The 16377-nt window shown below is 38.3% G+C and overlaps 1 protein-coding gene across 6 annotated transcripts in view; it reads right to left on the bottom strand.

The window, feature by feature from the left end:
* ENAH (ENAH actin regulator) overlaps nt 1-16377 on the bottom strand; it is a 93249-nt gene that overhangs the window by 46184 nt on the left and 30688 nt on the right. For all 6 annotated transcript variants that reach the window (XM_036379571.2, XM_036379573.2, XM_036379575.2 and 3 more), the window contains exons 2-3: nt 1576-1741; nt 23-200 (exon numbers count right to left, since the gene is read on the bottom strand). In XM_036379571.2, coding sequence (XP_036235464.1) covers nt 23-200; nt 1576-1741 — 344 coding nt within the window. The remainder of the gene's footprint in view (nt 1-22; nt 201-1575; nt 1742-16377) is intronic.

Below are 16377 nucleotides of genomic sequence, written 5' to 3'. Positions count from 1 at the left end.
AAATAAGTGAAGAGCCTCTTACCAGCTTCCTGTGAATTTAATACTTCTAAGGCATGCATCATGGCACTTGCGAAGACATTGGCATCTTCTTTGCTGCCAAAATTCAGACCATACACTTGCCTAGCATCACGCCACTGGTGGAAGGTCTGTGTAGCCTGATTGTACTTCAGCCCTTTTGGAATGGCACAATTTATTACCACCTATAATCATTAAAAAAAAAAAAAAATTTACTTATGTTTCAAATTGCTGTTCCAGCAGAAGTTTCAGCTTTGTGTAGATTTTGTTCCTTCACCATGCGGGTTAATTCGTGAGCCATAATCTGTGAAACACAAGGCTGAAAGCACAAAACATTTCAATTTTGATTCCAACACTGCCTGTAATCAGTGGTGGGAATACACAAGGGGACTAATGAGATATTTTGTATCAACTTTTGTAGTTAAAGTGTTCTCACTTCAAAAGATGCAGCCATGTTTCCAAACAGCAAAATGCAGTAACATCAGCAGCAGATTACTGAAACACACATCTGAAATGCTGAAACTCATTTTCCCATGAATTTCACAGGGTATTTGTTGGGTTTCTTTTTTAACCAAGTTATCACCTTCTCCCTGTGGCTGCTGCACCCCTTGGTTTGCACAGCTTTGCTGGATTTGTACCATGGATCACAGGGTATCATTTTGCAAGATTGTTGTGGCTCACACAAAAGATGAAAATTTGAGCTATTAGGGCAGCCATTTACTACAAGCCATCCACTAAGAGGATCCCATTGCACTTGGATAACCATATCCTCTCACCTTTTTCTGCTGAATAATGGGACAAAAAAAAACCCCAGATTCACTCTCAGATGAATGCACAGAGACCATTTATTACTTGGAGTAAGTATTTAGTAACAAATCACACAGGGGGTTACCAGTTTAGGCTTCAGGTGTGTAATAAATGACCAAAACCAGACCAAAATAATTCTTTTAAATGCTAGGAGGGAGGCAGGGAAACAAATATTAGCAGCTTTTCTCAAACAAAAGAGTAAGTTTTAACCCCATCCCAAGTATCCCATGGCAGAGCACATTTACAGACAGAGTGCTAATTTGCCATTTAATCATGATCCAGTAACTTCATCAAGGAAATAAAGATGTAATCCCTGTTACTCCCTTCTCACTCTGTTTAAGTGGTAGATGATCAGCATTACTAAACATCAGAAGGTTTTTTTGAGCAAAATGACCTGGGGAAATGAGACATCATGCATGCAAGTTTCCATGAGGTAGGAAGAGCTAAAAGAACTGCTGGTGTCTACACAGGCTGCAGCTCACAGTGCAGAGTGGGGGAGAGAAGCTTTCAGGTTGCCACTTTGCCTTAAAAAGAACCAGATGACTTCTGTGTACACCACTAGCCTTTATAAATAGATATCTGTAGGAAGGAATGGCAAAAGGACTATTGCCTTGGGGGTATGCAAAGTGCTTAGTTCACAGGGAAAAAGCAATAAAAGTTCTGCTACTTCAGTTAAAAAGCCACGATTTTTTAAAATTGCTCCCATAATTTTGCTGAAGACTTAATATTCTAAATTTTCAGAGCTTTCCTCACCTGATGATCCTGAATCTTCCTGCCCACTACTCTGAATGTGTTGTTGCCTGTGTGATGATAGATGTGAACTCTGCTGAATCCAGTTGATCCTCCAGCTGGTACCCATTTCTTGTTGGCATCATCGTAGACCATGACAGCAGCTCGTGCTTGGCAGATACTCTGTTCACTGTTAACATACAAAGTGGAGGAGAAAATGAAATTACTTGTGGCAAAGCATCATCTTTCTGGTTAAGTTGTTTTAATTTAAAATGTTAAAGCATTAGCCCTTGCAACTTGCTGAAATTCCACCTTTCTGAACACAAAACCACCAGGACTTTGAGATTTTGCATATATGAGTTCATTCTGAAAAGCTGTGGTCCAGACAGACAGGCCTGACAACTAATAAAAGAGATCAAGAAGGTATTCACTTCTTCTTTTTGCACTTTTTCCCCCTTACAGTTTTTCCCCCCTCCTTTTCCTCACCACCAGCCATGAATTTTCATTAAATGCCATAACCGTGTACAAAGCTTTCTGCAAAGAGCAAAGAATCTGGAGTTGCACAAGCTTCATACAATCTACACTTCCCAGTGGAAATTACTCCTACAAAAAATGAGAATTGGAAGGCCCTTGCACATTTTAACATATAGACAAGAAAACAAACACAGGGAATAAAGTCCAGCATAAAATTTTCATCAGCTCGCAAATGAAACACATTTTGGTTTTGACATATTTTACAACAGTTGACACCCAGATGTAACATTTGCTCCCTGAGAAAAGGTTCTACTGATCACCAGAAAGTGCAAATTCACCAGGAGATTGCTGTTGGTAGCTAATTCTGATTGTGCCAGTCATCTGGAAGCTGAGCTACAGCCTGAAGTTAAAAAGGAGCATATCATGAATGTCATCATCTATGAAACACATGAAATCAGACCACAGCAGAAACAGAGTATTTATTAGGAGAGGAAAGGGTGATACCATGCAGGTTCTCTTTGGGGGTAAGGTCCAGATGCAGACAGGAAACCAAAATAGAAAGGAATGATTTCTTATCAGTAAGTCAGATTCTGTGAACACAGCACTCCAGCACATCCAACACTATAGAAAGCACATGATGTCTGGCTTGCAAGGAATGTGGCCTAACATTTGGAAAACTGAGAAGGCTGAGGAGACATAGGAAAGTAAAGGATTATTTCTTCATATTTCATGGAAGAGGGAAAGGATTGCTTCCTCCACCCATCTTGTTTTTTGTGATTTTTATTGGTTGGTTGGTTTGGGAAGGGGTGTGTGTGTTTGTTGGGATTTTTTTCCAAAGACCATGCTGGATTTTTCAGTATCTTATTCACATCTCTTGATACAAGAAAATTCCTAAGTACATCCAGCTGTTTTGTTAACTTTCAATCCTGACATTTTTGAGAAAACAGAATCAATTTCTATCACACTTTCCATGGCATTCTAACAATTCCAAAAGTGCTCAATACTGGGATGCTCTTTAGGGCTCATGGAGAAGAGAGAATACTGAGATCAAGTCTCTCATGCACGTGGGAGATTCATGATCAAATGAGGAAATAGGTTCTTCATTTTCAAAATGCAAGTGTTCTAACCCCATCACCTATCCAACAACTAGATCAGAATGGGATTACAACCTTTAATTAGACCACCCTTCTTCTAGTTCAATTTAGGGATAATAAAGTAATAATATACATAACTAAAGTGCTTCTTTTCTGAGCAGAGTTTATAGCTTAGACTGGAAGGAGCACATTCAAAACAGGAAGACTAAATGCAAAGAAAATCAATTTTGGTACAGCTTTTAGGCATTTTGCAGTCTCATTAAATATATGCCACAGTGAAATACAGTTCACTCACTTGAGAAGAGGACAGTGCAAGAACCTACTGGATTTCTTTATTTTTAGATATTTTTGGCACACATCTCAAAGTTCAAACCTAGAAACATTCTGTACTGTTCACAAAGTACATGACAAACAGTAGTGGTTTTTCTAAAATGCCTGATAGTAAACTTGGAAAACTTCTGATCCCATAATAAATTTTTGCTATATTTCAATTTGGATCAATCACAGGCATAATAAACCATAGGTGACAGGCCTAGATACTGATTTAGTTTGCAGAGTTCTTGCCAAAAAGTAACTTCTACTCAGTCATGTGCCAGACATATTTAAAAAAAAAAAAAAAAAAAGATTCTATTAAAAATGGAGACTGTGATTCTAAGCTAATATGTTCCAATTACAACAAAGGTAGAACCAGAGAGTGACTGAGTAATGGTACAGTGAGCAGGAGACTTAACAGGACACACCATCAAATTTCAGGTGCTCTTATTCAGCCCAAGTTTATACAACTTTTGACATTATTTTATTTAACATACCAAAAAAAAATTTAGAAATAAAGAAGAAGAACCTATTCATTTTAGAACTATTCAGTATTCAAGTGGCACTCTTCACAAGTGCAAATAAGATGACCTTGAATTGAATTTCTAGTTTTTCTTTAACAACTGCTAAACTATTTTTAGTTCCACTTCTCTGGCCATGTCTCATAACTGAAAGTATTAACCAAGTCTAGATCTCAACTGCTTCGTGTTCCATTTAAAACAAAAATTTTCATAACAGGGGAATTAGTCCTATTCATATAATAATATGAGATGATTCCCAAACTTTAAAAAAATGACAAATACAAACCATTTCCAGCTGACCTTTTCAATCACTACATAATAAACCTTCTGCCTTCACTTCATACAAATGCTGTAACTAAAATTTCAGTGTTCCAAGTGTGTAATTTTCATATCCAGGTATCAATCTGAAGGTGACATGCCCCCCTCCTTCCAACAGTTCCCACCACACAGCACTTTGTTTATCAGAGTGCAAGAGTAAGATGGAAAAATGAAAGAAAGAAAAGATCCCTATCAGAGAGAAATTAAACCATCACAGGATGCTAGCCTGTTTCCAGGGTTCAATAATTATCAGGTGAAAGGCTGATTTATTCAATTATTCTCTCTTAGTAATGAGTTCTCTAAAATGAAGAAAAAAAGAAAAGCATGGAGGCATGAGCTTTAGTGAAAAGAATCTTTAGTTCTGCTCTTCAATGGCAATTTGATAGTTTAGCATCTGAATATAGTATATTGTACATTATAATTAGACACCATAAAATATTTAAAAATGCAAAAAGAAAAGCATGCTAGAAATCCATTAACTTCAAAGGGTTACACCAAATCAAAAATCCACACTGTTAGCTCATGACTATCTTTGACAGGTCTAATGAAAAATACAGTTTAGGGTTTTTTTCTGAAGAGCCACTTTTTTCTAGGAAAATTCTGACTTTAACATACACACTGTTACTAGAACCAGTCTCTTGCATTCTACAAATATATATGAACTCCAGTGCAAAAGAGCAACAGCCAAGTGAATAAGAATGGTATCATTTATTGTATTTCTTGCTTTTCATGCTTATGACACTTCCCTGCTGTACTTGTATTAGGGAACAGGTATTCACTCAGTATTTATACATGAGTATGTACATATATATACATATACATATATACATATATATATAGTATTTATATATATAGTATTTACTCATATATATATATATATATTCATATATATATACATGAGTAAATACTCCTGTATAAATACTCAGTATTTATACATGAGCTCCTCACAGTCCCCAGGGTTTGCTGTGACACCTGTGTCCCTTACATGACCTGTGCTAGGATGGCTTCCTTCATTTGCTGCACCAGATTCACTTTGGTCTGATCACAAATGCAGATTTTTTTTTACATATTACCTTACACTGGTGGCAAATAAACAAATTGTCTCCAGTTATGTTGCAAGAGAAAAATGCCATGTCATTAGGCCTTCAAAAGCATCCTACTGGGTTTACTTGCCTATCTACAAATTTTCCTCTTCCTGGTGGGGTGTAATGGTTCCAGAAACCATTAGACTTGGATTAGCCTGCACCTTTTCAATATGTGAGTTGATTAGGGGATGTGGGAGATTGAGCATCTCCAGCTTCACAGGCTACTGCCAAAATGCACAGCTGCTCCAAGAACTGATTGCTGGATTATTAGGGCAGTGTGCTGGGGAACTACAGTGAAATATTAACAAAGAAAAACTGAGAATTCAGTATATTCCCAAGTAAATTTACTAAACTAAGTCTATGAAATTATTTGCAGAAAACATAAAATACATACGAGGGAACATTCATGCAAAAAAGTGCTTACCAAACCTTAGAAGACAAAGTGTACAAAGCTCTCTTCCCAAAATGTAAAGCTTGACAAATAGCTGGATAAATATATGTTAGGAGGAGCTATTCTCCAGACAAAGATGCAAGGCTCTGATTGTTAAAGCCAGCCATTATTCTGGGTAAGTCCACCTACAGCAGTACCATATAAAGCCAACGCCAGGGTGGCTGGTTTTTATTTGGGGTGGAAGAGTGGGGGGAGGTCTGGCACTCAAAAGGCTCACACAAAAAACCACAGTAGTAATGAATCATAAGATTATTCTTATGGGAGAATATACTTTCCTCCTCCAGTGATGAGATCATACAAAAAGCTCAAAACCCATAGCAAACTGAACCCTAGCAGACATCATTCTTTTGCCCAGATGGAATGTGTTCATTCTTTCACATCCCAAGTTCTTAAGCTCAATGCACAGTGACACCAATCCAGTCTGCTGACCTAAGCCTTTTTTTTTTTTCTCCCTCTCCACAAGAAGTGGATGCTTGGTTTTCCTCCCTCAAGAAGTAAAAAGGATAAACATACTTGAAGGATCAAACTCATATGGAACACAGCACAATTGCAGCCACAGAAAAGGTCATTTAACTATACCAATAAAAGCTGTGACAGCTCTGATGCTCAACCTTTGCTATTTTTGTCAGTAATGTAACAATGAGGGTTTTGAAAAATTATATCCCATTACCACTGCCTCTGGTGATTCAGGTTGGGTTTTTTTTCCTGCTATGTTCTCAATTTACAGAGACATAACAACATGTTCTTAAAATGTGCAGTCTTTGCAGGGCAGAAGGAATGGGAAGAGACACTGATTCATCAAACGCCTGTTTAGGATTTTTCAAACCATGTGGCACAAAGCTAGAAAGAAACTCTAAACATTTCCAATTCTAACATCTTAAAAATACACATTTTTGAAAAGCAGCTAAATGCTGGTAGAGATATAAAGTTCTCTATCTTAGTGGTGGTGTTTTGCAAGGTAATTTTTCCTGCTTGTTCCTAAATCCCAACTGGCACATCACAGTGAAAATGTGTGTTCTCTGTTTTGCTATTAAAAAGTTAAAACCCAAAACATAAAAAAATCCCACACATACTGTACCACTACTTTCTATTAACTAAAGCAGACACTCTAGACAAAGTTGCCATGTATGCTAAGTTGCTCATCTGGCTTAACAGTTAGGCTGGTTTTCAGCATCTTGAAGCTAACACAGAAATATTTCCTATGCCCTCAAATGTGCTCCAGACTGAACTCAATTACACAGCTTAATATTTATTTTTTGGGAGTAGGGGGAAGGGCTTGGCTTTGCAGATGGGGATGGTGTGAGTGAGGAGAGGGGAAGAACTTTGGATTACTTGAGGTTTTTAACTCATAATCAGCTGCTTTAATTTTATTCATTTCTTGAATTTTAGCACTTCGGCCAGAAGGACATCTCAGAGGAGGCTGAGTACCAAAATTCTTCTCCTCCTTCTGCCAACAAGACATCCACACCATCAACAGGACATCATGGAAAAACACAAACCTTCAGGGCTCTGCAGAGGTGAACACAGCAGTTCAAGAAGTTAAGTTTCTCTAACTCATCCTCAGCTGGAAAAGAAGAATCTCAACTTTCCCTGCATTACTAAAAGCCAGTTAAACATGGTGCTGGCAAGGGAAAATCACATGCTTGGTACAGCAGCAGGAACTGAGCTGTGCTGTGCACTTGTACCCAGCTTCAAATGATGCAGCTTGCCCACTCCAACACTTCAGCCAGGACAGAATTTACTTGCTATTTAGGTTTTAAAGGAAGATTCAGTTAGGAGCAGCTGATTCATCTGACCTGCTTCCATGCAGATTCTTCTTCAGACACTACAACCCCCCCACAGCACAAGAGTCCTTGCTGATTCCCTCCAGCAGATCCAATTCAAACAAGAGAGCCTGCTGGAACAGGAGGTGAATGCAGAGGGAAAAATCCCAGATTGCTTCACTAGCAGCTCTCCTGTCCTTGCCTGAGCCTGGAAAACTTTTGATTGATAACTGAGAGATTCATTCATCTCTCCCACTTTTCCGTCTCTGATAAGCGAGAGATTCATTCATCTCTCCCACTTTTTCTTCTCATGAATTACTCAGAATACAGATTAGCTGCAACAGCAGAAACCAGCAGAAAATCCTGCATGGAAAGTCCCAACTAGAAATAACACTAGTAGTGCTGAGAAGCAGGGGAAACTGAATCTTTGGGATTAATAGCTGGCAAAGGAAAGGTGCTTTGCTCTTGGCACAGGGTTCTGTAACACTCCAGAGTTTCAGCTGGTACACAGTTTGCTGAGGACAAACTTTCTTTGCTCAATGAGCACCTTCCACTGAAAGAAAATTGGTTTTCATCTTGTGCATAAAAGCATTTAATATTCATTTAGGAGAAGTCTGCTGTCAGAGCCAGAAAAGTCTCATAAATTTCTCTTGTTGCTATAAATCTGTTCCTTGATGATTCTGCATTTGTAGTTTGTTCCACAGCAGCAGGTGAATATCAAACAGCTGAAAGAAATCATTGCAGGACATTCAGGCAGAAAGAGAAATATTATTTAGAACAGCAGGTCGATGTCAAGTGAAAGCCTACTTTTCACACAGAATTCCCAAATTAAAACCCAAAGAAATTTTCTTTACCCGAACATTTCACATATTCATGTATTTCATGTTTTTATGCAATGGACAAAGCAATTTTGTGTTGGCAATACAATATTGTCTCCAGGTTTGTCATATGCTGGTTCACATAAAAATTCACCTATTCCCTCAAAGGAAATCAGAAATATCTAGGAGAGAACACAACAAGTCAAACCAATAAACACTGACTCTACAGAGACAAACCTTAAAAAAACCCAGAAGTATTAATAGGAATTAAGAACAATAGACTGAAAAACATGGATTTTGAGTAGCATGAAACTAGTTGTATTAACAATGGCTAGCTATATATAAAATAATGTAGTGTAGGATTAATGAAATGTACATATGTGACTAATTTTAGCTACCCTTAAATTCAAAAATACTCTCTGAAGTCCAACCAAAGATGATGTTAAGATACTTCACTTCTCAGCTCTCAATTTAAACAGACTGTGTAGTTACCCAAAACCAGATACCAGTTTTTTAAGAGAAACAGACACTAAAATCCTTTCATACACAAAGGTAAGGGTGTTTTTTAAACAATTCCTTCAGCAGACAGAAGGAATAACCATTTGCTGTCTTCTTCCTTTAAAAAGTACAGAATTGCAAACTTTCATCATCCATCATTCCAAGCTTGAGACAAAGAAGAATATGTGCTAGAATTCGATATATAGCTAGAATTTTATACACAGATGTCGGTCTTTGCCTTGTATGCAAACTTAGTGGTAACTTGATGGAAATACTTTATTAGAAGCCTTCATTATTTTAGCTTGGAGCTAAGATTTTCAAGGAAACCACCTGCAAGAGACAAGAGCAACGTTTTCCCACTTTCTTCCACTATTTTCTATATCTTTTCATCCCACAGAGAATCATGAAGATATTTTTTTCCAATAAATATTTCCAACAGATGTTTTGAAAAAAAAAAATCAGGACTATACAGAGGCCAAGGATTTCATTATAGCACATGTACACTGACAGGGGAAATCTTTCTAGCCATTATTTTTATACTGGTAAAATAAAGTCCTGCATTTAGACTCCACAGAACCATGAAATAAGATAATTCAGTTTATGCTTGCTCCATGCACTCATCCATATCCTTGTTTTCTTTTATCCTCTTACACAGGGGTGTTCCCTTAGACATGGCATTTTTGGTAATTTATCCTGATCTTTTCCTGAAAATATTACATTGTTATAATCAAATCCATTTTTCCACTGATTTTTCAAACATATTTCTTCAGGGCATTTCCCACTTTGCTTACACTAAAAGGCTGTGCAGAATCCATGCAGGAACTGAAGCAGATTCAATACTGTGGCATCACAAGCCAAAGGTTTTGCCACAGTAAAGGCTAATTCTGTCTGGGGAGTGATTTTACTCAACACTACAACAGGAGCAGAAGATTCCTACCATGACCTTTCACCTATCTCAAGACAGATTTTTATCAAAAATCAATCTCTTGGTTTGTCTCTGTTGTCAAAGCTAATGGAAAAAAACCTCTAGAGCAATATCTGGGAATGAAGCAACCTGCAAGCACCAGGGTACCCTGTAATTGAACAAAGCTATCAACCATAAAAATCAGTATCTTTACTGAATAGGAGCCATCATGATGGATTGAAAAGTTCAAAGCTTTTAACCTGAAGGCCTTAAAAGGCCAGGACCAAAAGCTAGCCAGACATATTAGTTCTTCCCTACAAACAGCCTATTTTTTGAGGGTTTGTTGCCTTCTTTGCTGCAATTCCATGAATCTGAGCCCAACATACTGTGGGGAAAGCCTTTTTAAGCAGGCATTGAAAAACAACATCTCCAACAACTAGACTGACAGCTGATGACTTCCTGTGAAAAACCACTTAACATCCATACATTTCCTATGTTCTATACATATTTTAACAAAAAAGTGACCTTCTTCTGTTATTTCCCAAGCTTTTGACACATGGTACAAATCACAGCTTTCAGAGCCCAGATTCCCCAGGCAATCCCAGTTCCTGAAGGTGCTGCCACAGAATCCATCATTACATTACCAGCAACAGAGATCATGTAACTCATTTTACTTTCAGATAACCAATGCCCAGCTCCTCCTGAACAGCAAGAGAGCAGCATTTTTACATCACCTATTTAATATATAAGGGCAGCCTCTGATGTAGAGAGCTGTGTAAAGGGAAGGTGGCTGATCTCTGAGTGACACATTCTAGCCCCAGTGTTAACATATGAATATGCAATTCATGGTTCATTACAAAAAGATTCATTGCAAGAAGAAATTGTCTTCCTAAAATTTAATTTCACCCGGAAAGAAAAACAACCCAGCAGCCTATTTTGTTAATTTAACACTTGTTTTTAAACACCAGTTGACACTGACATGAGTGTAGGGCAGGTTGGACAGGGTCTAGGGGAAAGTGTCTGTGCCCACGGCACAGGGGTTGGAAATGGGTGATCTTTAAGGTCCCTCCCAACCCAAATCTTCCATGGTTTTATGGATTAATCATGAAAATGTGAGCAGGTGAGCAGCAAAGTACAAGAAAAGGCTTGTATATATATATATATCTATATATATGTAATTGCCTTGGTCTCAAAACCAAGTTCGGTCCCAGAGTTTCCAGGTTTCCATGAGTATTGCATTAGAGGGAAATAAAGTCAGGGGCTGCAGTTTGATAAACTGGATACAGAGAGTCCATCCAGTGAACAGCATGCACCCAACACAGGTGAAGCTGCCATGTGGTGACAACCTGAAGGTGCCCTGTGGTGACACCATGAGGCCACTCTAACAGCTCTACAGGGCAATCAAGAGAAGCTCCTGGCTGCCTGAAGAAGAGAAATGTCATGACCATCCTCCAGCAGAACAAGAACCAAGGCTTGGGGAGCCAGAGGCTCAGAGGGCTGCAGGGAGCAGTTTGACATCTCCCTGGTAAAGTGTCACCAGAGCATTTCTCAGGGGGATAAATACCACCCCAATGCTGTTTAATGCATTTATCACCAGGAAAATGGGATGTAATGAAACTTCAGCCAGTCTGTGGATGCATTTCTGTAAATTGGGATAGATTGGTATGCTGGACAGCAGGGCTGCTGTTCAGAGGTTTCTCAACAGGCTGCAGAAATCAGGTGACAGAAACCTCAAGAAATCTGGAGGCAAGGGCTTAAAACTTGCACCCAGCACAAAATAACCTCAATGATGTAAGAAGTGATTGTTCCCCTCTATTCAGACTGCATCTGGCACATTGTGCCCAATTTTGGGCTCCCCAGTGGAAGGAACAACTTGGACAAATTGGAGCAAATCAAAGAGAAAACCATTAATGGGGCTAGAGGAAAAGATGCACTGGGAGTGGCTTCACAGCTGTGTTTGTTCAGTCTCCAGCTAAGGCAGAACATAATGGCCACTCTCAACTACTCAACAGGGAATTACAGGGAACAAGAGCCCAATCTTCTCAGAAGTGCACTACAGAAAGGTGGGAGATAATCAAAAAGTGCAGAAAAGGAGCTTTTAGCCAGGCACAGAGAAGCTGCACCAAGAAATCAGTGAAATACCAGGAGAGGCTGCCCAGAGGAGCTGTGGAATCTCCATCCTTTGAGACTTCAAAATTCATCCCAGCCAAGGTGATGGGAGCAGATGAACCCCAAGAACTCCCACCTTGACTAAGACAGTGTGTGGCTCAAGAGAAATAAAATTCTTGGAGAACACCCCACTGAACTGCAGATATATAAGTACTTTATTTATGACAATTTCTGCCTTAGCACCTCATTTTATTGGAATGCTCTTCCCAAAAATAACAACATGCATTTCACACTTGAAGTTTCAAGCAGCCTCTCCTTCTGTAGCCTTTAAATGAAGATCTTAGAGACTGCTGGTGGTTCTAATATTCAAAGCCTAGAAGTAAGAGGTTTAAATAAACAACACAGTATTTATATCACTGATGTGTACTACCAAATAAATGTCAGAATATTTAATAATAAGCAATAATTTCTTTCACACTCTCCTCCCAACAAAACACATAAGATCGATTCATGAATTTCTGACATCTCTTAACAAGTCTGTACTACAAAATACTTCAACTATAAACAGAGCTCTTGACAATCCTGTCCTCATTTCCGAGGGCACCAGGATAAGGCAAAGTTCTGGGCCTTATTCAAGCAGCTCAAAACAAAGGAATCCTTAAGCAACCCAAGACCTGTCACAGTGTAGTAAGCAAACACTGATGTGTAAAAATTACCCCAGTTACAGCAGCTTCCTTGTACAGGAAAAGCTAATGAGCATCCTTATGTTGTGCATTCAGTAGAGATGTTTATGATAACGTGTAAAACAAAGGAATACTCAATTTCCACTTAAATGCCTCTCTACAGTAGAGGTCTGCTCTCCTCTTGGAGCACAGGTTTCCACACACAAATTTCACAAATCAAGGAGAGCTTATCATCATCAAGTTGACACAATCTGGAAGCATTCTGCTTTCACTTCAATTATGGGTTATTTACATTTGCCACTGAATGCAGTCAAAGTTACCACCTATATCGAAATATGAATTCAATTTTCCTGCCAAACTACTGCATTTACTCATGGAACAGCACATTTTTCTTGTACTCTCCTCTTCTTTGATCCAAATTACTTTTTGGCAAGGCTAAGTCAGTCTCATTTGAATAACTCTGATTTCTTTCCCACATCATTTTATCTCTCAATATCACTTTTTAAACTACTATTTTTTCACTCCTCCTATACCCTACATATTAGTAATATCCTTCCTGAAGTGGCTGCTCACACAGCTACTTCAGAAGCTCTTCTTCCAAGTCTGACTGCAAGTCAGTCAAGATTTTAACTTGAAGAAATTCCTGATTCCAACTCATCCACCACTCCCTCCCTTCTTCCAGCAAGGCTTGCTAATACACTTCCCTCAAGCTACTAAGGCTTGCCATTAAAACCTAGTCCCTTAGGTAGAATCTCAATTGCATAGATTCTTTTATTAAATGCAGCTTAAATTAACCTATAATCATTCAAAACTGTGATCAGTTTTTTCCTCTGAATATCCTTCATATCCCAAAAAAATTCTGCAAAAAATTCTGCACTCCCTAAAGTCTGAATCTTGATTTCATCAGTTAATGACTTTGATAACAACAAGGTGGTAAAGGTAATATGATCTAAAAATTCTACCAGTATTTATACATTTATTTATAAATTAAATGCTTTTTCTGGAGCTGGCAGAAGGATTCAGAGGAATCTGTCCTGTCATGGATGTGCTGCTGTAATTCTAACAGAAGGGACAGGTTACTTGTACACTAATTGTTACTTGCACAAGCAATAGGCTTGAAGTGCTCTACTCTTCCTCTCCAGATTAGCAGGCAAAGAACAGCACAAGAAGAAACAGGAAAATCAATGTTAGAATTCATTGCAAAGTATTTTGAGACTCAGTGACCCACTTTTAACTTTGAACACCAACAGACGACTGCAGTAACTAATTTCAATCTAGTTAATAATTAACATTTACATTTGTGCATTCAATACATCCAACGTTCTGTCCTAGAAAACTGGATGATCTAGATGCACCATGAAACACTGAGTAGAAGCTGTTTGATTTTCCCACAATGTCAGCTATTTCAAGCATCTCTTGCAATAAAAATTAAGCAGAGAGTGTGGTGGCAGTAAGCACACAGCCCTTGAACAGAAGTGTATCAACACAGATGTGTGCTTCAAACACTTGTTTGGAGGGGTTTTACCCACACAAAGCAGCCAGCACAAACGGACATTTGCACCATTGCAAAAACAAAAACTATTTTTCAACATCTCTCACCTCTCTCAAATAGGTCTGTATCAAAAATTCTAGCAAAATGGTTACACAGTAAAAATAAAAAAAAGAAGGAGCAGTCTCAGTCCAGAGCAGACAACACCCACATAGAAAAAAATTACTAAAACACTATGCAAGGTCATCAAAGTTACTATATTGATCAACATCTTTCTCATGAGTTACACACCGGTTCTTCTTCTAGAGAGCAGCTCTTCTAGCATTTCAAACCTCTTGGCAAAGTAATTATTGCTTCAGACTGCAATACTTTGTTTCCCCCATTTTAGGATGCTTTGCTTGTTAGCTCCTTAAATGTTGTCACTGAGATCTGCCTTCACACCAGAAAAACAGTTCCCAAGTTAAACAGTGAGAAACTGTGTTTGCCTTGCTTTCCTGCTCCCAATTCCTCAGCAGTTCAGCTGTCTCTCCAGTTGTTCCCTTTGCTTTGCAAATGCTCATGTTTAGAGACAAAACCTCAATTTTAAGACTCGAAAGGCAACTCTCTTTCACATTTACTTTAATCTTAAATGTGTGTCCCAGCTGGAAACAGGACAATATGCTAATCTGTTAAACAGCAGGATCTACAGTAACAGGAACATATCCATGTTCTGTTCCATTAAAAGACCACCTACCTCTACCCCCAAGTTTTAGAGCAAATTGCATCATATCTACTGGTGATAGCAAAAGGAGATTGTATTTCCCAAGAGTCCTTTCATTTTAAACTTTCCCAGACATGACAAATCACACTTTCACGTATATCTGCATGAACAAATACAAATAATTATTCAACAAATCCAAAACCTCTGCATGTGAATTTCTATCTGTACTTGGGTACAGATAGAAATTGAGTCTTGACAATTAAGACTTGACTCCGGAACAGCTAAAATTTGATTAAAAACATCACTCAGAAGAAAAAAAGCCTACAGATTTTTATGTTGTCATACATTACATTGTACACATAATACATGATTTTACAAAAAATTCCACTGTGCAAGTCCTTTGTACCCAATGGTATTACCAGGTCAGGAAATCCCTTAAAGTTCTGATAATTATTTTTTTTTTCTTTAGGGCAAGGACAAAAGTAGTTACTGACTTCCTTTACTAGAAAAACAGGAAAATGAAGTTTTCAAAATAGCAATTAGATCCAAAACCCCCCTGATTTAGCAAGAGTACATTTATTACATTACTATCAAAACTGGGAGATATGTTTAGACATTTTCTTCTAATATTAGTTAGAATTGGATGTCAGTTATTCTATTTCTTCCTTTTCAAGGAGCATAACTGACTACACCTTATCTCACCCTGAGAGCCCAGTATTTAAACTGAAAATACTATTACTTTGTACTTAATTTTACTGCTTATCTCCTCTTACCCAAGTTTATTCAGTGAATCATTACATACAAGGAAGTAATTCTCATTAAACTGAAATTAGAAATTCAATCTAGAAAGTAGGAATACAAACAGCCCAAACAGAACAGCAGCTCTAGCCAGTTAAGGCTTTCATTCTGTGGTTTTAAGTGTTAAAAATACATCAGAGGAATAAAAAGGTAGAGGCCTGTACTAACCACTATACATTCCAAATGAAAAAACAAAAAAGACTTGCAAAACTGCAACTGGGATAAGAGTACTTAAAAGCAAATTTATATATTCATTGATTATTTGCAATGATAAATAATTTAGAGGAGAAACTACAACGCAAAGGTGAGCTGAAGAACAATTTTGCTCACACTAGAAAATCAAGACTCCTTATCAGCATATCCATTGTTTAGGGTTGTGCTAGCTGCAAGTGCCAGAAAGCTTTATCTGAGCAGGGATTTTCACTGGTTCAGCTAATCCAGCAGTAATTATCAGAAAATGCTCTTTTAACACATAAAGGCAGCACAATCCAGCTGGCATCCAGGGGCCTCTCCCATTGTACAAGACCAGGCTCCAAATGGAACGTGCCTTTCACTGCTCCAGATCAACACTCCAACCATTGTATTCTCCTCCCTCTCCAGCTTTTGGAAACCACCTTTTCCAGGCAGCCCTGCCTCGTTTGAACCTGCATTTTAGGATGTTGCTGTCTCTCATAACTCATTCCAGTGCTAAGATACCTTAAGATTTATGGCAGAGCACATTGGACTGCTGTTTGCAGCCCTTACTCCTAGGCTGGGTTTTTCCAGTGTCACGACACTCAACAGCTCCATTCAGAGGTTTAACCTTTAAA

This window comes from Molothrus ater, chromosome 3 (genome assembly GCF_012460135.2).
Source record: "Molothrus ater isolate BHLD 08-10-18 breed brown headed cowbird chromosome 3, BPBGC_Mater_1.1, whole genome shotgun sequence".
Taxonomy (NCBI): Eukaryota; Metazoa; Chordata; class Aves; order Passeriformes; family Icteridae; genus Molothrus; species Molothrus ater.
The sequence above is the reverse complement of the archived record's forward strand: the minus strand, read 5'-3'. Positions and strand labels throughout refer to the sequence as shown.